This window comes from Hemicordylus capensis, chromosome 3 (assembly GCF_027244095.1).
Source record: "Hemicordylus capensis ecotype Gifberg chromosome 3, rHemCap1.1.pri, whole genome shotgun sequence".
Classification (NCBI taxonomy): domain Eukaryota; kingdom Metazoa; phylum Chordata; class Lepidosauria; order Squamata; family Cordylidae; genus Hemicordylus; species Hemicordylus capensis.
Genome location: NC_069659.1, coordinates 190947426 through 190968352, shown reverse-complemented (window position 1 = coordinate 190968352; position 20927 = coordinate 190947426). Strand labels below are relative to the sequence as shown.

General features: G+C 45.0%; 1 protein-coding gene across 1 annotated transcript in view; it reads left to right on the top strand.

The window, feature by feature from the left end:
* LETM1 (leucine zipper and EF-hand containing transmembrane protein 1) overlaps nt 1-13781 on the top strand; it is a 49663-nt gene extending 35882 nt beyond the window's left edge. The window contains exons 12-14 of the mRNA XM_053312343.1: nt 834-1021; nt 7679-7817; nt 12312-13781. Coding sequence (XP_053168318.1) covers nt 834-1021; nt 7679-7817; nt 12312-12461 — 477 coding nt within the window. The 3' untranslated portion in view covers nt 12462-13781. The remainder of the gene's footprint in view (nt 1-833; nt 1022-7678; nt 7818-12311) is intronic.
* The last annotated feature ends 7146 nt before the right edge of the window (nt 13782-20927 follow it).

The window sequence follows — 20927 nt, the reverse complement described above, 5'->3', positions numbered from 1 at the left end:
CATAGGTAGCTAAAATCAAGGTGGTCTACTGAGTTTCTGCCTGTACTTCAGCTGTTTACCAGCTTGAGCTGATATGCCAGCTGTGACCGTATCTGAAGAAGGCACTCTAATGGCGGCCTTCTACATTTTGAAATGTATGTATTTCAAAATATATAGTATGAAATGCCGGTATAGCTTAGTATAAAATGCTGTTGCTATTCTGATTGAAGCCCAGCAGTATGCAAATACAATGCCTATCTTGCACCAGCAACCAGTTTGCTTCCAAGCCTAATTCGAAGTGCTGGCTTTAACCATTAAAGCCCTATATGGGATATCTTTAATGATGACCTAGACCCATATGAACCTGACTGGGTACTGAGATCAGCCTCACAGGCCTTGCTCTCTGGCCTGCCATTATCGCATACCTGTTTGGCTCTGACCAAGGACAGAATCTCTTTCAGTGGTGGTGCCACAACTATGGAAGTATACCGGGTTCCATCTGTGGTAGGTTTTTAGGAGATCAGTAAAGGTCCACTCTTCTTTTTTTATGGTCCACATGGAGTTTTTTTGCTAATGTTTTTATGGTGTTTTACTGTGATTTGAAAGGTGGGGTAGAAGACTTTTAAATGAGTAATATTTTCTTGTTCAAGGGAATGTAGAGACTGTCTGACAGTCTAATCAAACCTCATCTTTTAAGTTGTTTCATTCCCTTGCCTTATAAAATACTTTCTGCTCCCTCTTATCTCATAAACCTGATCTTCTACAGTTTTCTCTCTGATGTACTCGCAGCCCATGCTTACTTTATTTTTAAATACTACAAACCTACTGACATTTTTAAAAACATTGTTCGTTAGGATTTGCAAGAGATTAAGGAATTGTCTAAGACTGGAGAAGAAGAAATAGAAGAGTCTAAAGCAAGCAAAAGATTGACTAAAAGAGTGAACCGAATGATTGGGCAGATTGACAAAATTATCCAAGAGTTAGAGATGGACCAAAAGGTGGTGGATATACAGATGGACAGTGGTGCTAGCCCTCCCATTGGGTAAGTGACAGATGGTATTTGAGTCAGGGACATCATTCTTGTGAGTGTGTTTGGCTTGGGGGAAGGTTCATAGCAGAAGGAAGTATGTTGTGAATCTTTTTAATCTAATGCATTTGTCACAATATACTTTCAACTGTAGCTAGAAATGATTCTTTTTCATTATGAACCTGAAGCACTTCTTTCTCTCTTTTGGTTTTTACATAATACAGTTTCCAATAGGTAATCCAAAGTCCACCATTCAAACCTTACAGAACATTTAAAAAGGCATATCATATCTATATTCATATTTACTAGGGTTGCAATGTTCAGTTTTTTAATCCATTAAATTGTTTTAATTAAAATGGTGCCGTTGACTAATTGTTAAGCACATTAAAAAAAAAAAAGAAATTAAAAAGTGAAGATGACAAACATAAAGGGATCTCTTGTCTGAAAGAGAATGGAGAATGCCTCTTCTAAGGGCCAGAACCACCTGCTATATTAAGCCCACAATCACTAATCATGGGTTTAATCCTTTCTGGCTCGGGACCTTGGCAGGGGGCATAGAGGCACTTTAACGCTGCCCCTGCTAAAGTTCATATTACATGCATTCCCATCGCCACCCGCTTCCTGCAATCTTATCACTCTTTTTTTCTAGGTACCTCTAGAAAGTGTGTATTATTTTATTAATTCAGACATTTATATACAGTCTTTTTTAGTTTTCACCAGGATGTCAGTACAGTGGTCAAGTGAAAACCTTCTTCTTTTTAAATACTTTCATAATAGCTAAGCTATTATGCTGGAGAAAGGAGTGGAGAATTAGTGATTTATTATTGTTTTTATAATGTAATCATGACAATATAGAGATACTATTTATTATTTTATTTATTACATTTTATATCCCGCTCTTCCTCCAAGGAGCTCAGAGCGGTGTACTACATACTTAAGCTTCTCCTCACAACAACCCTGTGAAGTAGGTTAGACTATAATTCTCAAACTGTCCTAATGATGCTGGTAGTATCAGAGAAAACAAAGAAATAAGTTTTCACCATCTCTGGCTACTAGGTTTTCTTCCGCTTTGGATCACAGCTGCGGTTGGGAAACAGGGCAAAATTGGAAGGGTAGCTTGGCAATTTCAGAGATGTACTTTATGTTTTTCAGGTGATTATCCCTAAGATGTGTATGAGAGAGTACATGTATATCAGTCCTTAACACATTTTCTTTGGATCTAGGAGCTAACCCCAAAATGTAGGACCCAGATAGTAGACACTTAATAAAAATTTCTGGACTTTGTGACAGATATAGGGGGAAGGGAAATGGGGTTCTCTGTATCCCCCTTTACAAGTAACATGCTTAGAACAGAAACAGGCTGCCTGGGCCAAATAAAAATTCTGTTAAACAATTCTACATCGGAATCTCCTAGTCTAGGCACCACAATAAAATTTCTAGGCACCATATCTCCCTAGCATCTGGGATTTGTCAAGCCCTGATATGTTTTGTGGATTTGAATATAACAACAAAATTGCTTTCCGCACACATTCTGATTTTTTTTCCAGTATAATGCTTAGACCACATTAGGTGTCTTTGCCCCCCCCCCCCACACACCCCTGCCCCTATCAAATATTTGTCTCAGCTGCTTTAAAAACCTGGAGATGCAGTGTGGGAAACCTAAATGGTGGGAATTTAAAAAAACTAAATATGTCAAATAACATTCTGAAAAAGGGTGTCCTCATTTTCTCAGTGTGAACATGACCTACAAGTCCCCTTGCACCCTCTGAGGGGGATCAGACCTCCCTTCCACCAGTCCACTGGACACTGTGAAGGGCAGACATGATAAATGCCCCCGCCTTAATGACCATGATGAGATATATTGAGTAGATGTCTCCTTCATTTGGATAAGAACAACATTGATTGATCCAGTGAAGATGAGGATTTTGCTTATCAGTATATTTCCACAGACATTTCCAAAATGACTTATTCTCTGTACTACTGGCTAAGGCTATGGCTTCCTTGGACTTAGTTCCAATGCATGCAGACCCTATTCCCACCCCCACCCCTCCCTCTGGTAGGGCATCGGTTCTCTCTACTAGCAAAACTCCGCTTAAACTTTTCTGTTCTCTGGTGGAGTTGAAGCAGACATTTTGATGTCAAAATGTAAGGCATCTTTTGGGGCAAAGCAATCTGCACCTAACACAACTAAATTATATACAATTACAGTGGAGGCAGTGGACAAATTATGACTCACGTGGTGGATGTAGCAGTGGCAACACTAATTGCAGGCACACTAGTATAAAAGGAGTGAGTCAGGTCAGCATGTGCTCCTTATAGAAAGCACCAATTCCAGTCAAGATCCCCAGGCATATTTGGAAGAAATAACCAGTCAGATATGTACTTCAAACAATCCATTCTGGATGCTGCATCAAATTCCTCCTGCTCCCAGAGACTGATTACTGGCCTCGCCTAGCTCACTGTTTCTGGAACAGCACAGGATAAGAACTCAAGCAGTCCTGCACCTACTGGCAGTCAATGCAGTAGAGCCAGTGCTCACAAACCAACTATCCAACAGGATACACTCTATCTTCTTCATAGGACTGGAATGTTCTTCTTAACCCAAGCAACTCAGCAAATTTGGGAGGTACCACAAGTTCAGAAATAGGACACTCAGATCAGTGTTAGAGGTGCTACAGCCCACCCACTTCTTGGCTTCTGTGAGCCTGAAGGAGGCTTTCCCTATGTGTGCTCTGTAGGAGTAGTCATAGACAATTTCTGTGATCTGCCTATGCCAGAAGAAGCTTCCAGTACAAGGCATTCCCTTTGGGCTCTCATCAGTGCCCAGAGTCATCTTCAAGCTGAAGGTGGTAATAAGGGCCCACCTGAGCTAAGGAATCTTAGATGACCTGCTAATACACTCAGTTTCACATCAGAAGGCTATAAGTGACCTACAGCATCCTGGTTTCCTTAGCAACAGGCACAAAAACCCATTGAAAACAGCACAGCAGATAGTGCTTCAAGGTGTACAGAATATGCTTGTAGGGATGTGCACGTACCACGGAGGCGCGGTCCGACACCGGGGTGGAGGTAGTGTCGTACTTACTCCTCCCGCCGCTTTTCCCCCTCCGGTACTCCATTTTTAAGCAAAATCTTCGGGGCAGCAGCATTCCTCCCTGCCGCCCTTGCCCCCTTGTTGCCTGCTAAAAGCGAAAGTAACTTCTGTGTATGCTACGCACATGCCTGGAAGTTACTTCCACTTTTAGCAGGGGGCAGGGGCGGCAGGGAGGAACGCTGCCACCCCGAAGATCTTGCTTAAAAATGGAGCGCCGGAGGGGGGAAAGCGGCGGGAGGGGTAAGTACAAACCCACCCACCCCCGCCGCCCTTAAAGCAACACACACGCGGCGCCGGACCCGCGAATCGGTTCGCAGGCCTCTAACATGGCCTGCAAATTAGTTCGTGCACATCCTTTTATGCTTGTCACCACTGAGGATGCAAAAGGTTCTCATCACAGCACAGACGATCAGCCTCAGCTCTGCTTCCACCATTCTGTCTTAAGAGAGCCTGCTCGGCGTCATAGTCATAACAATGGGCATATTTCTGTGGGCAAGACTACATCTATGTTGCCTACAATGATGGTTCCTCATTTATCAGACCAGTGTTGCTAGTAAATGCCCAAAGTGCACACACCTACTTCATCACCTCAGACTATCGATGGTATGATGGATAGACCTCAATTGCTGGTCCAGGAGAATCCAAATGATGGACATGCTAGAGATGTGAAGGCTTTCCCCTGGGTTTTTGGTTTTTTCCCCTGTGGGGAGGATGTGTTTTTCATCCCCCTCCCCAGGCCTTCACATCTCTTGGACATCCCCATATTCTGGTGACTACAGACACACACTTAACAGATGGGGGCATGCACTGCCCAGGGGACATGATCAGTACAGGCATGCCAACACAGTATCAGTTGGCTCAAACTGGAATATATCTGGCCCTATAAGCATTCCACACCAATTCAGCACCACAAATGCCAAAGCGCATGTGAACAGGGAAGCGAAAACCTGGTGCTGTTCACTGCACCAGGAAGCAGTTCTACTATTGCAATGGATTGAAAACCTGCCTGAATTCAGTGATGGATCTCCATGTCAGGGGATCCACGGTACAGAAGCAGAGTTGCTCATCCAGCAAACCCTGGATTCATCAAAATGTAGCCTACACCCAGATGTATTCAGGTGTTCTTCAGTCACCCAACAGTGAACCTGTCTGTCACCAGTGAATGTCAAACTCCTTTCCTTCATCTCCAGATTCCTGATGAAGGGAGCCATGGCAGCAGACACTCTAGCACTGACTTGACCAGCGTCTCATTTTTACACTCACTTGCCAAGCCTGCTGGTGGCCAGAATCCTAAAAAAGATAAGCAAAAAAAGAACATCGGTAATCTTTGCGGCTTCCTTCTGGCCAACGTGCTATGGACTCTTCCTCATCCTCTAGACCAACTGTCCCAGGGCCCCATCCTTCACCACAACCTTGATTGGCTCTGTCTCGCCACCTGTATGATGAGTGGCAGAAAGCAGCCAAATGTGGTATTCTGCTTGAGTACTCACCTCACCTCTTGTAGGTAGTCAGCACATAAGATATGCAGAAGAACCTAGTGAGCCTTCACCAAATGGTGTAAAATGAAGAAAAGGAATTATGAATTTGCGAGTTCTCATATGGTATGTAATGGACCATGCCCTCCATCCAACACACTCAAGACAGCATTGTGAACATGCACACCTCAGATGTTTTCTTTCATTCATATGACTTCTACTTTTTGAAGGGAGTCCTCTTGTGCTTCAGGATGAACTGATTTAAATTGCTAAGACTTATTTAAATGAAGTTTTCCCATTTTGTAACTTATGCACTTTCTCAAGCAAGCATAACAACTGATTCATGTAGCAATTAAAATATATTGGTGTTCAACTAAAAGCTTAGGAGCATAAGCAAAAGCCTCTAGGTCTTGCTACTCATTTGCCTTTTTGCATTATACAGTTTTATCTGCTTAGAAACAAGAAGAGTAACTTCTAAATCAATGAATTTCTGTCTGCATTCATCTGTAAGCTCACTAAGCAAAATCACTTGAAGACAAGAGCTACACTTCTGTATAGAGTTAGGTTCATCGGATTTTAGGCGGTACCTAGAAATTTATGGAAGTAATTGTAGTTTTACTGAGGGGAAGTGTTTGAGATTAAAATTAAATGTCTACTCTGGTTGATAATCCTAAATATTTGCAATGTACCTCGATAGAGGCCGATCTGGCCTCATTCACTCATGCCTTAGTCATGCCACGTTTGGACTAATGCAATGTGCTCTGTGTGGGGCTGCCCTTGAAAAGTATTCAGAAACTACAGATGATGCAGAATGTGGTTGTCAGATTGATTTCTGGCACTGCCCAAAGTGCACATAATACTCCTGTCTTGAAGGCATTGCACTGGCTGCCCATCTGTTTCTGGGTTCAATTCAAGGTGCTGGTTATCACCTTATATAGCTTAGGCCCCAGATATTTTAGGCATTGCCTGTTCCCAGTTGAATTTTCGCACCTACCTAGATTGCTTGGGAGGGTTCTGCTCTGTGTTCCAATACCTGCTGTTCATCAAGCAAGCAGGACAGGGCCTTCTTGGTGACTGCCCCCCTCAGGCTGTATAGCCCACTTGCGGCTGAAATCCACATGGCTCCCTCTCTTCCAGCCTGTAGGAAGAAATTGGACTGCCCTTTTTAATTCAGGCTTTTGGCCGATGAGTTGCCCCCTTCTCTTTTTAAATTGTAACTGTTTGCTTTATTTTTAGGCTGTTTTTATTGAAGTTTTAGTATTATTTTTATCTTGTTAGCCACCCTTGGGTCTTGGGATAAAGGGTGATATAAAAATATAATTATCTATTTCTTGCATTTGCCTCAGAAACCTAAGAGTTTCTCCCGTGGATTCTTATTTTTTATGTTTGGGGTTCTTTTTGTTTTTTTAAATGGCTGGTATATAAATCAAATAAATAAATAAATCTAGACTAACATGCATGCTGAATAACATTTCACATGTGCAACAGGGAAGGGGCAGTTTTTATTCATTTCCCACCCACCCTGCTTCTGTTTGCAGCCCTCTGTGCCGCCTGATATATCCCTGAAAGCTGCAGAACTTTCAGACACCCATTTTCAGGTGGTACAGAGGGATGTAGAAGCTTCCTTCCAAATATTTAGGAGAATGGGAGAAAACCACCCCTTGCCATTTCGCACACACAGCGTTGTTCAGAAACCTTATGATTGAATACTCCCCACAACAAAAACTCTGCCTGTGGAGGATGCCTCTAGAAGGATTATATTATAGCCTTCTCACTGATGTGCTCATTTTCTGAGGAGTAGGGAAATTCCAACAAGTGATTTCTGTCTCCTGCTTTCTGAGGTGGAGCCCACTCACAGGAGGGCTTTACTATTCCTCTTCCTTTCCCCCCTCCCCACCTCCCTCTCAACAGGTATGTTTCTATCTATTTTAGCATGCTGTGGCTTTTTCCATTTTGAATTGTTGAAGATAATATGGTATCACTGATTTTTATTGTGAAATCTGTCTCACTATATGGCTCGTACTGTAGTGGAGGGTGGTGCATGTGTGTGTTGTTTCCTTTGTAGTAACAGCTTGCTGTATACAGGTTGTGTTTCCCCTTTAGGGAGAATCTCATCAGTATCCATGAACTTATAAATATAATGAGGAAGATTCAGAAGATTCCAGAAAGTAAACTGAGTAGACTTGCTGAAGCACTGGATGACAATAAAGATGGCAAAATTGACATTGATGATGTTGCTAAGGTGAGCCTACTGAGGAATGTAATAATTGCTTTTGTTTTAGGCTCTTGGAAATTTGCAAGTCAGACCATTCTTTTGACATTTATTCACAATATTTTTATTTTTATTATTTTGAATTATAACTGTTGATACTGTTGTGACTTTGTAAACTTGTATTTTCTATATTGCTAATTAGCCTTGTTTTTAAATTTGTAACATTTCTTCACAGTGTAATCAAAAGTATATAATGTAATCCTAATTTCTTCAATGTAAATTCCAGTGTAATCAAAATTTCTTCACAGTGTAATCAGAAGCCGTATGCTTCTGTTCTTTTGGTTTGGGAGACTATTAGTCTCTTTTATGACTGACTAGAAGTTATGGCTCCATCCCCTGGAGTGTTAACATACACTCCTTTTAATGATTACATATAGATGTGCTACTGCTACAGCATTTACAATCGACCATCTTACTCTTCAATTTTGGCAACTTTAGGGAGACAGATCCATATTCTTCTGCCACTGCATTACAGAGCATAGCAGTGAGCACTGCTGCACCAACGTTAAGCGATACCTTAGGTAGAATTGGATGCTTTGTAGCAGGCTTTTCCAGGGTGAGGAGGAGGACAGTGAGATGAATCTTGACTGTGAGACCAAGGAATATGAGATCAATCTTGACACCACATTACAGGGATAAATTTGTGCCAACAAAACTATATGGTAATGAGGTTTTTATGCCTAATTAAAGGCTGTTGGCTAAATCCAGTTTTTATTTCTTTATTTAGCAAATTTATATACCACCCAAAACTCATGTGTCTGGGTGGTATACAATTAAAAAAAACATTTAAAACATTAAAACAATTTAAATCGATAGATTCCATAAATCAATATGTCTTAACAGCCCTTTTAAAAGGCGGAGATGGGGAAGCTCTTATTTCAGTAAGGAGCACATTCCAAAGCCTCAGGGTGGCAATGGAGAAGGCCTGTCCCTGAGTAGCCACCAGACGAGCTGGTGGCATCTGCAGACAGACCTCAGATCTAAATAAGCAAAGAAATACTTGGCTAGAATCTCTGCTAGGAGGCTCCTTCTTGGAGCCAGTCTTTCTCCTGCCTCTGCAGTAATTAGATGCAAATTCAGGGCCTAGTCAAAGGACCCAGTTTGGACTGGTTTAACCCTGTCTGGTAAGGCAGGAAGAAAGGGAGGTGGACCTACCTGCCTTGCTGGGGATACAGAGCCAGTTTTGTAGCTGGGTCTCAATCCCTCCCTTCCTGCTCAGGAACATGATTTGCATGGAGCACAGTAAGGAAACCTGAAGAAGATGAGATCTACCTTGGATCTTGTCTTGTGGTCCCTGTTCTGCTGTCCTCCAAATTTCATCCTTGCCTGCTGGGTTCCCTTTCCACTCACATCACAGGTCATGAGGGAGGGTATTCCTTTGCTGCAGGGTGAGTGGTGGGCCACATGGTGCACAGAGAAGGTGTGCACAGAGGAGGTCTGGTAAGAAGCAGGCCTCTTACTTCTTACTGCTGATTGAAGCAGGGAATCTGGCACCAAAGGATGGCTGACTGCCCTGTGTAAGATTAGTTATATGTTCCTGATCGCGTTCAAGCCACAATAGTGGAGCCTGCATGTGTATGTGGTGGTTGGATTCCTTTATTACACGTCTACCTGTCCTTCCTCTAATGAGCTCGGCTTCTTTCCTTCCTTCCACATTATCCTCACATCAATCCTATATAGAAGGTTAGGCCAAGAGATGGTAATTATCCTAAGGTCACCTAGTGAGCTTCATGACTGAGTAGGGATTTGAATCTAGACTCCTCTATTCCCAAGCCAGGACTTGGACCATTATACCACCCATTTGAGCTCCTCAAGGAAGTATGTTTTCTTCTTCTTCCTTTTAATAAAATGCTATTCCTTATGACCATAATCATGGCCCACAGAATTTTCAAGATAGCATCTTTGTCTGCTGACCCTGTTCTCTGTATTTTTCATAAGGATAGAGTTGTTCTCTCAACAGACCCCTTCTTTGGGGTTGTATTTTGCTTTCACTGTGGAAAATTTGTCCTCCCACTCTTTCAGCCCAACCCTAGGCACCTTAGGGAGAAAGGATGGCATTGCTGAGACATGTGGAGGGCCCTCAGAATGTACTGTCCCAGAACCTGGCCCTTCAAGCAGTGCTCTTCCTCCTCTTCTGTCATCCCATATGGTGTCAAAGAGCCTAGACAGTATCCAGAACCTTCCTATAGGTGGCTCACAGAGTCTACATTGCCAAGCCTGAAGAGCCTCAAGCAAGGCACCACCTGGAAAAACTACTTCATTCCCTTGGAGTTGGCGCTGCCTCCTGGACAACTCAGTCTAGGGCCTCTGATGAGAAGGTGTGCAGAGCTGCCATCTGGTTCCTCATTCACACCTTCAGCTTGGCACTAGAAGGTCAGTGGCTGACATCCAGAGCTGTGTTCTGAGGACACAACAAGAGGCCGTGCCCTCACAGGCGGAATCTTTCCAAGTAGCAAAGCATGCATGGGGGGGCGGGTGGTTCAGGGTCACACAGCCCTCAGGAATGTATTTCTGGAACACAGAGCACTTAGAGGGGTAGGGAGACCAGCAAAAATCACCCCACCCCCCGCTTTGTGTGCATACTCTACTGCTGGGGAAGATCCACTGTCTGAACGGCTGGAGAGTGACAAATGGAAAGAACTTGCTTGTCTCTCAATTCTCCTATCTGTTTTCCTGACAGCAATCCAGTACCGCCCATGCTTCATCTGTCTAGTCACCTTTTTACCTTTCAAGGATTGGTCTAATTCTGACCTGGGGCTTGGCAATGACAATAGCAGGCTTCACATAGGGAGTAGGAAATTCCCCAACCCTTTCTAACTTTGAAAGAGCCTGCCTCTTAGTGGACAGTGAAGAAAGTGTCCTGGTGTCTGGACCAGTATCCAGGGAACAAGTAGAAGAATAAACAAATAAGCATGTTATCCAGTTTGTCAAGTTCCACTTGACTGCAGGTTCCACACACAGCAAAAATATATGTATTGCACTGGAATATACCACTTTGACATTTGTAGGATTTCAACTTCAACAATTTTCATGTTATTGAATAATTATAGTATACTAGTATTTTTAAGCCCGTTATGATAACGGGCGCTAGCTTTCTATCCCGTCTTTTCTGTCTCTCTCTCTTTCTGTCTCTTTTTTTCCCCCTTGTCCCCTCTCTCTTTTTGGTTTTGTTGTTGTTGTTGTTGTTGTTGTCTCTGTTTTTGTTCTTCCTTATTTTGCTTATACTTTTTTGGGGGGGGGTGGATGAATAACGGCCAAAATGGCCCATGAGAAGGTGGCCGCCCCCGCCTATCGCCCTCCCGCGCACCCAGCTGCCGGAGCCCACCTTACCCGCTCCAGCCCGAAGGAGAAGAGAGGAACTCGGGAACAGAGCTACTCTCTGTGTTAAGCTGCTGCCCATACTGTCGCAATGGACGCAATAGGCGTCCTTTGCGTCCATAGCGGCAGTTTGAGCAGTGACTTAGCACAGAGAGGAGCTCTGCTCGTGAGCTCCTCTCTTTTCCCTCGGGCTGGAGCGGGTAAGGTGGTCTTCGGCAGCTGGGTGGGCGGGAGGGCGATAGGCGGGGGCGGCCACCTTCTCATGGGCCATTTTGGCCCTTAATCTTTTTGGGGGGGGAGCGGGGAAGGTGATTTTGGGCAGCTGGGAGGGCGGGTGAGCAGGCGGGGGCGACGGCTGTGAGCGGGCGGGGGCCTCGTTGGCGGCTTCGCCGCCACCTCGCCCAGCTTCCCTGTCCCCCGTCTCGGTCTTCCCCCGCCGCCATTGCCCTCGCCTTTTTCGGGGCGCCCGCTTCTGGTTGCCTCGGCCTCCTCTCGCCGTGCCGCAGCTCATGGCCGAGGCGGCGGCTCTGCCGCCGCCTCGGCCACTTTCCCCCGCCGCCACACACCAGCTAATGGCTGCCCGTGGCTGTGGGACACTGGTGTCTGCAGTCCTGTGTCCCTTGGGCTCTTCTGGGCCTGCGCTTCGCGCAGGCCCAGAACAGCCCAGGGAGGCAGGGACGCAGATCCCCAACGTTCCAAAGCCACGGCCACTCACTTAGCCTTTTATTATATAGGATGATAAACTTGAATAATAGTAAATTTGAATCTGAGAAACATTTTCTGGTTCTCTTGGGCATGATGTTATTTTGGAATTATTGATCTGATTATTGAGTGTTAAAAATCTGAGAACAACAGTTAAAATATGATTATATTCAGAATTTCTTCTTTTAATTAAACATTCACCTAACATAGTAAAAAGTAGTGCAATTAGCTAATTTAAGTGGCAGGATTGTGTATGAAAAATTTGGTATCTGTAGATAATTGGGAGGAATATTTCGCACAAACCAACATATAAATTGGTTTGTAATAGATTGACGGTGGACTATGGTTGACTAAATGCAAATCAGTTTTTTGCTTAGGCATTCATACTTCAATTCATTTTTCTTAATTGAAAGGTTTTTAAAAATCTTTTTACATTTTGTGTAGGTAGTAGAGCTGATTGACAAAGAAGATATTGACATTTCAACTAACCAAGTAGCAGAGATTGTGTCACTGTTACAAAAGGAAGAAAAACTGGAAGAAAAAGAGAAGAGTAAAGAAAAGGCTGAGAAGGAAGCTATGGAAGTGAAGAATTAGTCTTCATTTTGATTTCAAGGCTAAACTAAGTGGAACATTTTATGTACCTTTTCCATAGGCCATTATTTGTGAGATGACAAACATACTTGATCTGTTGGCAAATGCGGGGGGTGGGGTCACTTCTGGAGTGGCAGAATGAAATTTTTCTCTCAAAAGGGTAATTTATCATTCCATGAAGATGAACAGTTTGGGTCTTATAAGAATTTATTCCTTCTTGTGGAATCAGGTGCACTCTCTATGGTTATTCAGTAAGTGTTTATTGAAGTAAGCTATATCGCTTATGGTTATTCAGTAAGCTTACTGAATAACTGCTATGGTTATTAAGTAAGCTATATAGACTCCAAATCATGGTACAACTTAGGAATTTCCATATATGGCAAGAAGTTAACTTTTTAACTCCTTGTGTGGCATGAAGTTAAGATTTGTATAGAATTACTACCAGTTTAGAGACAATCCAAAAGATCTCTTAAAAAAACCTTAATTATAAACATTTTAAATGGGATTTTAAAGGGCCTACCTTGTTGGTTATGTGTTGGCTCTGAAAGTGCTAACTACATCATGTCAAGAAATTTCTTACCCCTCCCCCCCCCGCAATAGTTTTGTGGTTGATGAGGCCAGTTTCACATTATTAAATATGCAAAAAGCAGGTACAAAATGGGATATAGTATCATACACACACATCCTCTCAGATCGGCAAAATTAACTGCATTTTGATTCTCATCATGTATCCATTCTCATTGTTCCCCTGCACCTTTCATGTGAAAATGTTTCCACTCTTCGCTTCCATCACTTTTAAAAGCCATCATTCACCTGGCAATCTCAGCAACTCTAGCCTCCTCCATTCCCTTACCTATTCAATTTTATATCAACATTATCTGGAAAGGTAGTCATCGTGATATGCTGCCAGAGGTGGTGGCGGTATTCAAAAGGGACTTAAGCTTTAACCAGATAAACAAGCCCAAGTCATTGCAAAATTTTGACGGTTAACAAAATATTAAACTTTAACTCATTATATCTGAAACCTTCCCTGAAGATTGGCTTATTTGGGTTCCTCAAAGCATGGGAATTAAAAACCCTTTTTGACCAAGGGAATTATCATATTAAAGCATTGAGGAAATGAGTCTTTAAATGTTCAAAATAAAGAGGGCATATGTTTAAATATGTGACTAAAAAGAAAACATCCATTATATTTCAGTTTTTGTGTTAATTTGAGATTCTGGAAACTAATGTTTCTCTGTACCTGAATACTACTTGTAAAATAATGAATGTTTCCAATCACTTGATTTTCATTTCAGTAAAACAAGGAACCTCATACAAAAATTAGATTTTGAATTACCTTGATTACTGGACGTTCAGTAAATGGAGGGTAACTAATCAGTAAATTGCTTGATTTTGGCTTTTTGTTTGGCCTCTTAAAAATTGAAGAATTCATATCATTTTAATAGTAGCAGTTTGCTAGATATTACTACAATTTTTAGTAACTGAACTTTTAAAACATTAGTATTGGCTTTTCCTAAAAATTTCCATTTCAGTCCATTTCCCTCAAGTCCATTTCCCAGGACTTAAGGGCCAACTTGACTTGATGTGGGAGTTCCATGAGTAAATATTCTTTTTCTTTCAAAAAGCCACCCGATGGCAAAGGAGGCTTCTACAGCCCCAGCCCTCATCACCATTCTGTAGCTGCTCTTCGGTGCAGAGGGGCAAATACATGGACAAACAAGGCATGCATGCCAACTATCAGGGATGCTGCACTGAGCAGGGCCTAAAAGATCTCAAAGGTCCTCTTCAGTTCTAAAACTTCCATGAATAGCACTGCATTTGCACTTTGATTTGTAAATGTGCTGGGTCCTGTGGTCAGGGGCACATTACAGAGTAAACTTGTAAATTGGATATTTGTATATTGGACACTTCTACACTTTTGCAGAGGAGTAGAATAATAGATATCAACTTGAAATTCAGTATCAGGTTAAAATTTAGAGTATCGGTATCCGTGATAAAACATGCCTTGAATGGGTGAGATTTTAAAGCATCTATTTAAAATGTGTGTGTTGAATGTATAATTCCTGAGCAACTTGTCCTGTATATGTAGCTCCTCCCAAGGTTAAAGAAATGACAGTACTCAGTAGTGATGGATGGACACCTGCACTTGATTTAGAGTGGGCTTGCCTCAAATAAGCTAATATGGACTTGATTTCACTTGCACCTACATTGTGCTTCCTTTGTGGGGACAATGAGGGCAAGGGCCAAGCCTCCTGGCCCAGGAACCTCTATGTGTGTGTGTGTTCTGGTTGTGTGGTAGTGGTTGGTGGGTATTTTATATTTTAGCTTCTTCTGCCTTGGGTGAAATGATTTGTTTATAATGTGTCTGGGTGGGGAGATGTGGAGACATGGGTTGTATCCATTGATCTTGGAGTGGCTATTCCAGTGGTGGTGGGGAATATAAGTAGTATAACATTGGCAAGTCAACAGGCCGTTACAGGGGAAGGGAAAAGGAAATCTACTAGCTGTTTCCCCTTCCTGCCAGCTCTTTGACCTTGGGGAGCAGTGCCAGCCACCAACCCATAGAGCCTCCCCTTGTTCCTTTGTAATACAAGGTTGGTCCAGAATAAATCTGAAATCATCCATGATCTGATTATGGATGACGGGCCCTACCTGGTATGTATCCCAGAGACTTGGTTGGGGGGCTGTTCTGGTGGCCTGGTCTGGTCTGGTCCCAGCTTCTCCTCCAGGGTACTCTGTTGAGGACCAGATGAGGGGATGTGGCAGGGAGGTGGAGTCGCTGTGGTCTATAAGAACAACAGCTTCCTTACCAGAATCCCTGTTGAAGTTTCTGACCATATCAAATGTGTGTACTTATGTTTGGGGACCAGGAATAGAGTGGGATTTTTGTTGGTGTACTGATCACTCCACTGCTCGACAGAGTGTAACTGAGCTGATAAACTTTGTCTCAGGCTTGGCTTTGGAGTTCCTCAGGCTTGTGGTGGTGGACTTGATTGTTCTTTGGGACCAATTTGTCTGGAGTGGCTCTTGAGTTCATATTGGCCATGACAACTATGGGCCTATCCCAAGCGGTCTCAGAACCGATGCATGTTTCTAGTCGCTCGTGTTATCTGGTATTTTAATCTGATCAGGGTAGTATTCCATGGGTGGGGATTCCTGTGATTTCCCCTTTATCATGGATAGACCACCTGGTTGAGGTTGGACTTACAGCCACCCACCTCCACAAGGGGAGGGGGCATATTAGGATGGTCTGCCTGAGAAGATTATTGGATCCAATAGGATTCCAAGAAGCCTTGGGAAGATTTAATAGTGGCTCTGCAAGTGTTCCTGTTGATACTCTGGTGGAGAACTAGAACAGCAAACTCACCAGGGCACTAGACATGATCGCTCCTAAGCATAGTCTCTGGCCTGCTTCAAAACTTGCCCCTTGGTATGCAGAAGAACTATGGGGGCTGAAACAGTAAGGTAGACAACCAGAGCACAAGTGGAGAAAGACTCAACTTGAATCTGACAGATTACAACATAGAGCACACTTGAAGACCTATGCTCAGGTGATCTGCGGCAAAGAAGCAATTCTTTTCTGCCCATATTGCATTCACAAGGTCATATCCAGCAGAATTGTTCAGGGTTGTGAGAGGGCTAGTACATGCCCCTCCTCCCCTGAATCAGAATTTGGAACCATCAATTACCCGCTGTGACATTTTGAATGAATTCTTTGTTGATAAAATCTTTCTTATTCAGGCTAACTTAGACTCAGACCCCACAATTACTGCAGTGTCTGATGTAGTGGTGTCCAGGAACTCCTCTTGCATGTTGAATCAGTTTCAATTTGTGACTCCTGAGTGTGTGGACAAGCTGCTTGGAATGGTGCAGCCTACTACCTGTTCTCTTGACACATGTCAGACATGGCTTATACTACCTGGCAGGGGGATTGTTGTACAAGGTCTGGTAGATATTATAAATGCTTCTCTGAGGGAGTGCAGGATGCCTCCTTGCCTTAATCATTAGACCTCTTCTGAAGAAGCATGCATTGGAACCCTCAGAGTTAAGCAGCTATAGGCCAGTTTCCAATTTTCTGTGGTTGGGCAAAGTAATTGACAGGGTTATGGCCTCCCAGCTCCAGGCAGTCTTGGAGGATGCTGGTTATCTTGACCCATTTCAAACTGGCTTTAGAGTGGGCTACGGGTTGGAGACTGCCTTTGTCAGCCTGATGGTTGATTTCAAATGGGGAACTGACAGAAGGAGTGTGACTCTGTTGGCCCTTTTGGATCTCTCGGTGGTTTTGATACTAGTGGCCATAGTATCCTTCTGAGAGGGGTGGGGGTGGGAGATGCTGCTTTGAAGTGATTCTGCTCCTACCCCTCGAGCAGATTCCAGATGCTGTTCCTTAGAGACTGTTGCTCTTCAAAATCTGAACTTCTTTAACATCTCCATGAAACCACTTGGAGAGATCATCAGGCGATTTGGTGCAGGGTGTTATCAACATGCTGATGACATCCAAATCTATTTCTCCATGTCGTCATCAGCAGAAGGCATGACCCCCCCTAAATGCCTGCCTGGAGGTGGTGATGGGCTGGATGGGGGATAACAAACTGAGATGGAATCCAGATAAGACAGAGGTACTTCTTGTGCAGGGTCGAAACTCAGGAGATGATTTTGATCTGCCGTTTCTGGATGGGTCACACTTCCCCAGGAAGAACAGGTATGCAGTCTGGGGTTGCTTCTGGATCCAAACCTTTCCCTGGTGTTCCAGGTTGAGGTGGTGGCCAAAAGTGCTTTCTGTCTGTTTTGGCTGATACACCAGCTGTGACCGTTTCTTGAGATAGACCTCAGAACAGTGGTATATATGCTGGTAACCTCCAGACTTGAATACGGCAATGTGCTTTATGTGGGGCTACCTTTGTATGTAGTCTGAAAATGCAGTAGCCAGGTTGGTCTCTGGGTCATCTCGGAGAGACAATAATACTCCTATGCTAAAATATCTACACTGGTTCCCAGTAAGTTTCCAGGCAAAATACAAGATGCTGGTTATAACCTATAAAGCCCTAAACAGCTTAGGCCAGGGCTGCTCAGCTTCATCCCTCCTGCAGATGTAGGCCTACAATTCTCATAATACCTGATTATTGGCCACAGTGGCTGGAGATTATGGGAGTTGTAGTCCAAAAACGGGTGTGGGGGCTGGTTATGCACTCTCTGCAGAAATAAGAGCCTCCCCATCTCTGACAGCTTATGAGAGTCTCTAAAGACACTTTTTTCACACTTGCTTTTTCACTGAACTGTGGTTTTAAATTGTTTTAAATTGTGTTAAGTGGTTTTCATTTTAATTTGTTGTAGTAACCCCACCCACACATGAAAGTTTGGGGTGGTCTATACATTTGAATAAAATAACTACCTACCTCTCCCATCTTCCCTTATGGCTGCTGTGGCAGTGCCAGTGATCTAGTAGAGGCCTTGCAGTAAGGTTTCTCGGTTGTTGTTGCCAGGGACACCTCTGGGTTATCCTTTCCCACTAGCTCCAAGGCAGGACAGATTTGATTTGCTAAGAGAAACTTGGCCGCGCCTCCTTGGGGCTAGGGAGATAACCCTGCCCAGTTCTTTCTGTCCTCGCTCAGCTCCAGGCAGACGTTTCTCTCCTCAACGTTTTCTTCTCTTTCTGATCTTCCTGTCGTGAGATTCCCCCCCCCCCCGTGTTTCTGGTCTCCATTCCCACAGCCTTTGTCTCTTGTCTTAAAACAAACAAACAAACAAAAACACCCTACTGTCTCCATGTCGCTCCCTTGCTCTTCTCCTCTATCTCCTCCCCCCCTTCTCGCCCCCTCTTGTATGGAGCTTGGGCGCAGGGGAAAGATTGTTTTGGTGCCACGCGGACCCTGCCAAGAGCCGTTTGGTCCCGGCACCTCAAAGCCGCTCAGGCTCATTCTCCCAGAAGGGGCCTCTCTGCCTGCTCAGAGCCTTTCTCAGCCACCCGCCTCCAGCACTCTCTCCACAACGTACTCCCTGTCCGTCTCGCCGGTGGCCCTAGTGGCAGCGGCAGCGTTTTCCGGACTCTCCGCGGCCCCAACACGGCCACGCTGCCCGCGACGGCCGCCTCAGAGCCGCCCGTGCCGCTCGCTTCTCGCCCTGCCGCCATTCTCCCGCCCTCGGGCTGCGAGACACGAGCCTCGGCAGCCAGACGCGCAGCAGGAACGCTCCCAGCCGACGGTTGCCTCCATTTTTCAAAACTGCCTTGTGCCAATCCGCCCCCCCACCTCGCAAGCGATAAGGGAGATAATGATCAGGCACGAGCGCCAGAGGGAGGAGAAGGCAAAAATGGCACGAAAAGAGGGAGTGGCGCCCATTCTGGAACTCCCCAGCCAGCTCTCCGGGGAGGCCTTGGGTAGAGACTCCCCTAGTAGGGAGGGGCAAGGGGAACCCGTGGACGCTCTTAATGCTACTCCAGGGCAAGCTAGCACGTCAGGCACTGGCGCTTCTTCAGCTCCCAAGCCTCTCATAGCCATACCTAAATCGGTTCCGCCCGAATGGCAGGCGTGGTTTAAAAACACCATCATAGAGACTGTGTACCAAATTAAACCAGTTAAGAAGAGCAAGAAAAAGTATAGGAAGAGAAAAAGGGAGTCCTCTTCCTCTGAAAGCTCTTCCTCCACTTCTGCTGATAGCCCTGTACCTAAAAAGGCAAAAGCCAAGAAAAAGCACCTTAAAAGTAAAAAAGTCAAAAAGCCAGCACAGCATGCCGCCCCCCCCCCCCCACCGATCCTCTGAGATCTCTGAGCATGATTCCGGGGACCCTACTCCTACTGATCCCAGACCAGCTAAACCAATAGTTTCCAACGTGTCGGACTCTGAGGCTGGGAATAGTCCTTCCAACCTGGGAGGTCTTCCACAAGACCTGAACATCCAGACAGGGAGGAAGGCGAGTGGTCTGGCGGGGAGGATAATGAGACTGTATCGGTCTCCCAGAGGCTGTGGCTGAAGACTATAATCCACTGATGTCTCGAATCCTTAAGACAATAGGCATCCATCAGAGCGCTCCTCCTGACTCCTCCACGTCTAACAAAGGAGAAATTGTCTTCCCACGGGCAAAACCTAGAGATATCCTCCTGCCCTTTCCTACCTTATTCACAGAAGTAGTGAAGCAGGAATGGCTGCTCCCAGCGGCTAATAGAAAGCCTATGTCAGTGACTAACCGTTTCTGTTCCTATCAGCAGGAACCATCCGACCTGCTCAAGACGCCCTGCGCCGATGCTCCCATCGCCCAACTGGTCTCCAATTCGTTGGTCCCGCGGGATGGTGAGGTAACCCTAAAAGACCCAGCCGATAAAAAGGCTGAGCTTGCTTTCAAAAGGGCACACAATAACTCCTCCTTGTCCACTAGAGCGGCCACGGCCGCCTCCATGGCTGCGAGAGCTTCCCTCTTGTGGATAGATGACCTGCTCAATGACACGCCCTCTGACCCAGTTAAATTACGGCAACAGCTGGTCAAGGTGCAGAAGGCCCAGGCCTTTATAGCGGATGCGACATTGGACTCTGTTACCTTTTCCTGAAGAGTTGCTGCTGCATCAGTATTGGGGCGTCACCACCTTTGGCTAAAAAACTGGTCAGTTGACAATGCCTCAAGGAGTAACCTGACCACGGTGCCCTACGATGCAACTAAATTGTTTGGGGAAGCCGCTCTTAAGGACGTCCTAATTGAATCCCACGACAAACGCAAGACTATGCCCCTGGCGGGCCGCAAGTCGGACCGTGCGTTTAGAAGAGGCTATTCACACTCTCAGCCCTTTCGAGGCTCTCGCCCCTTCAGGGGCCGAGACAGAGACTATTAACAGCAGCGCGGTTCCTGGGGCCGCCCACGCACTTCATACAGAGGCAGGCAATTCTTCAAGCCCCAGCCTTCCAAACAAAAGTCATCTCAATGACGCCATTCGGGGCTCCCTGGGGGGTCGCCTAGGGTGCTTCCTCCCTATCTGGGAGTTCTCCATAGACAATTGGGTTCTTCAGGTCATCAGTTCGGGGTACAGAATAGAGCTGGTCGCCTCCCCCCAGCCAAGGTTTCTTCCTATTCCAAGGTCCTGGTCTGCGCCAAAGCACTCAGAAATGGCCCAGGCAATCCTCCACCTGTTGGAAATCGGAGCAATAGAGCCGGTCCCCTCGGCCCAGGAGGGGAGAGGCATCTATTCTATTCTCTTCACCGTCCCCAAAAAGGCCGTCCAAAAGAGCCGTTTTGGACTTAAAATATGTAAACAAGTGGGTAAGGCAGGAGCGCTTTCACATGGACACGTTACGGTCCATCACAGAGGCCCTGCACCACTTAGACCTCCTGGCCTCTGTCGCCCTCAAAGAGGCCTACCTACACATACCTATTCACCAGGAGAGCAGAAGGCTGCTGCGTTTCAAGTACGTGGGCCTCCACTACCAATATGCAGTTCTTCCTTTCGGCCTCTCGTCCGCCCCCAGAATCTTCACCAAAGT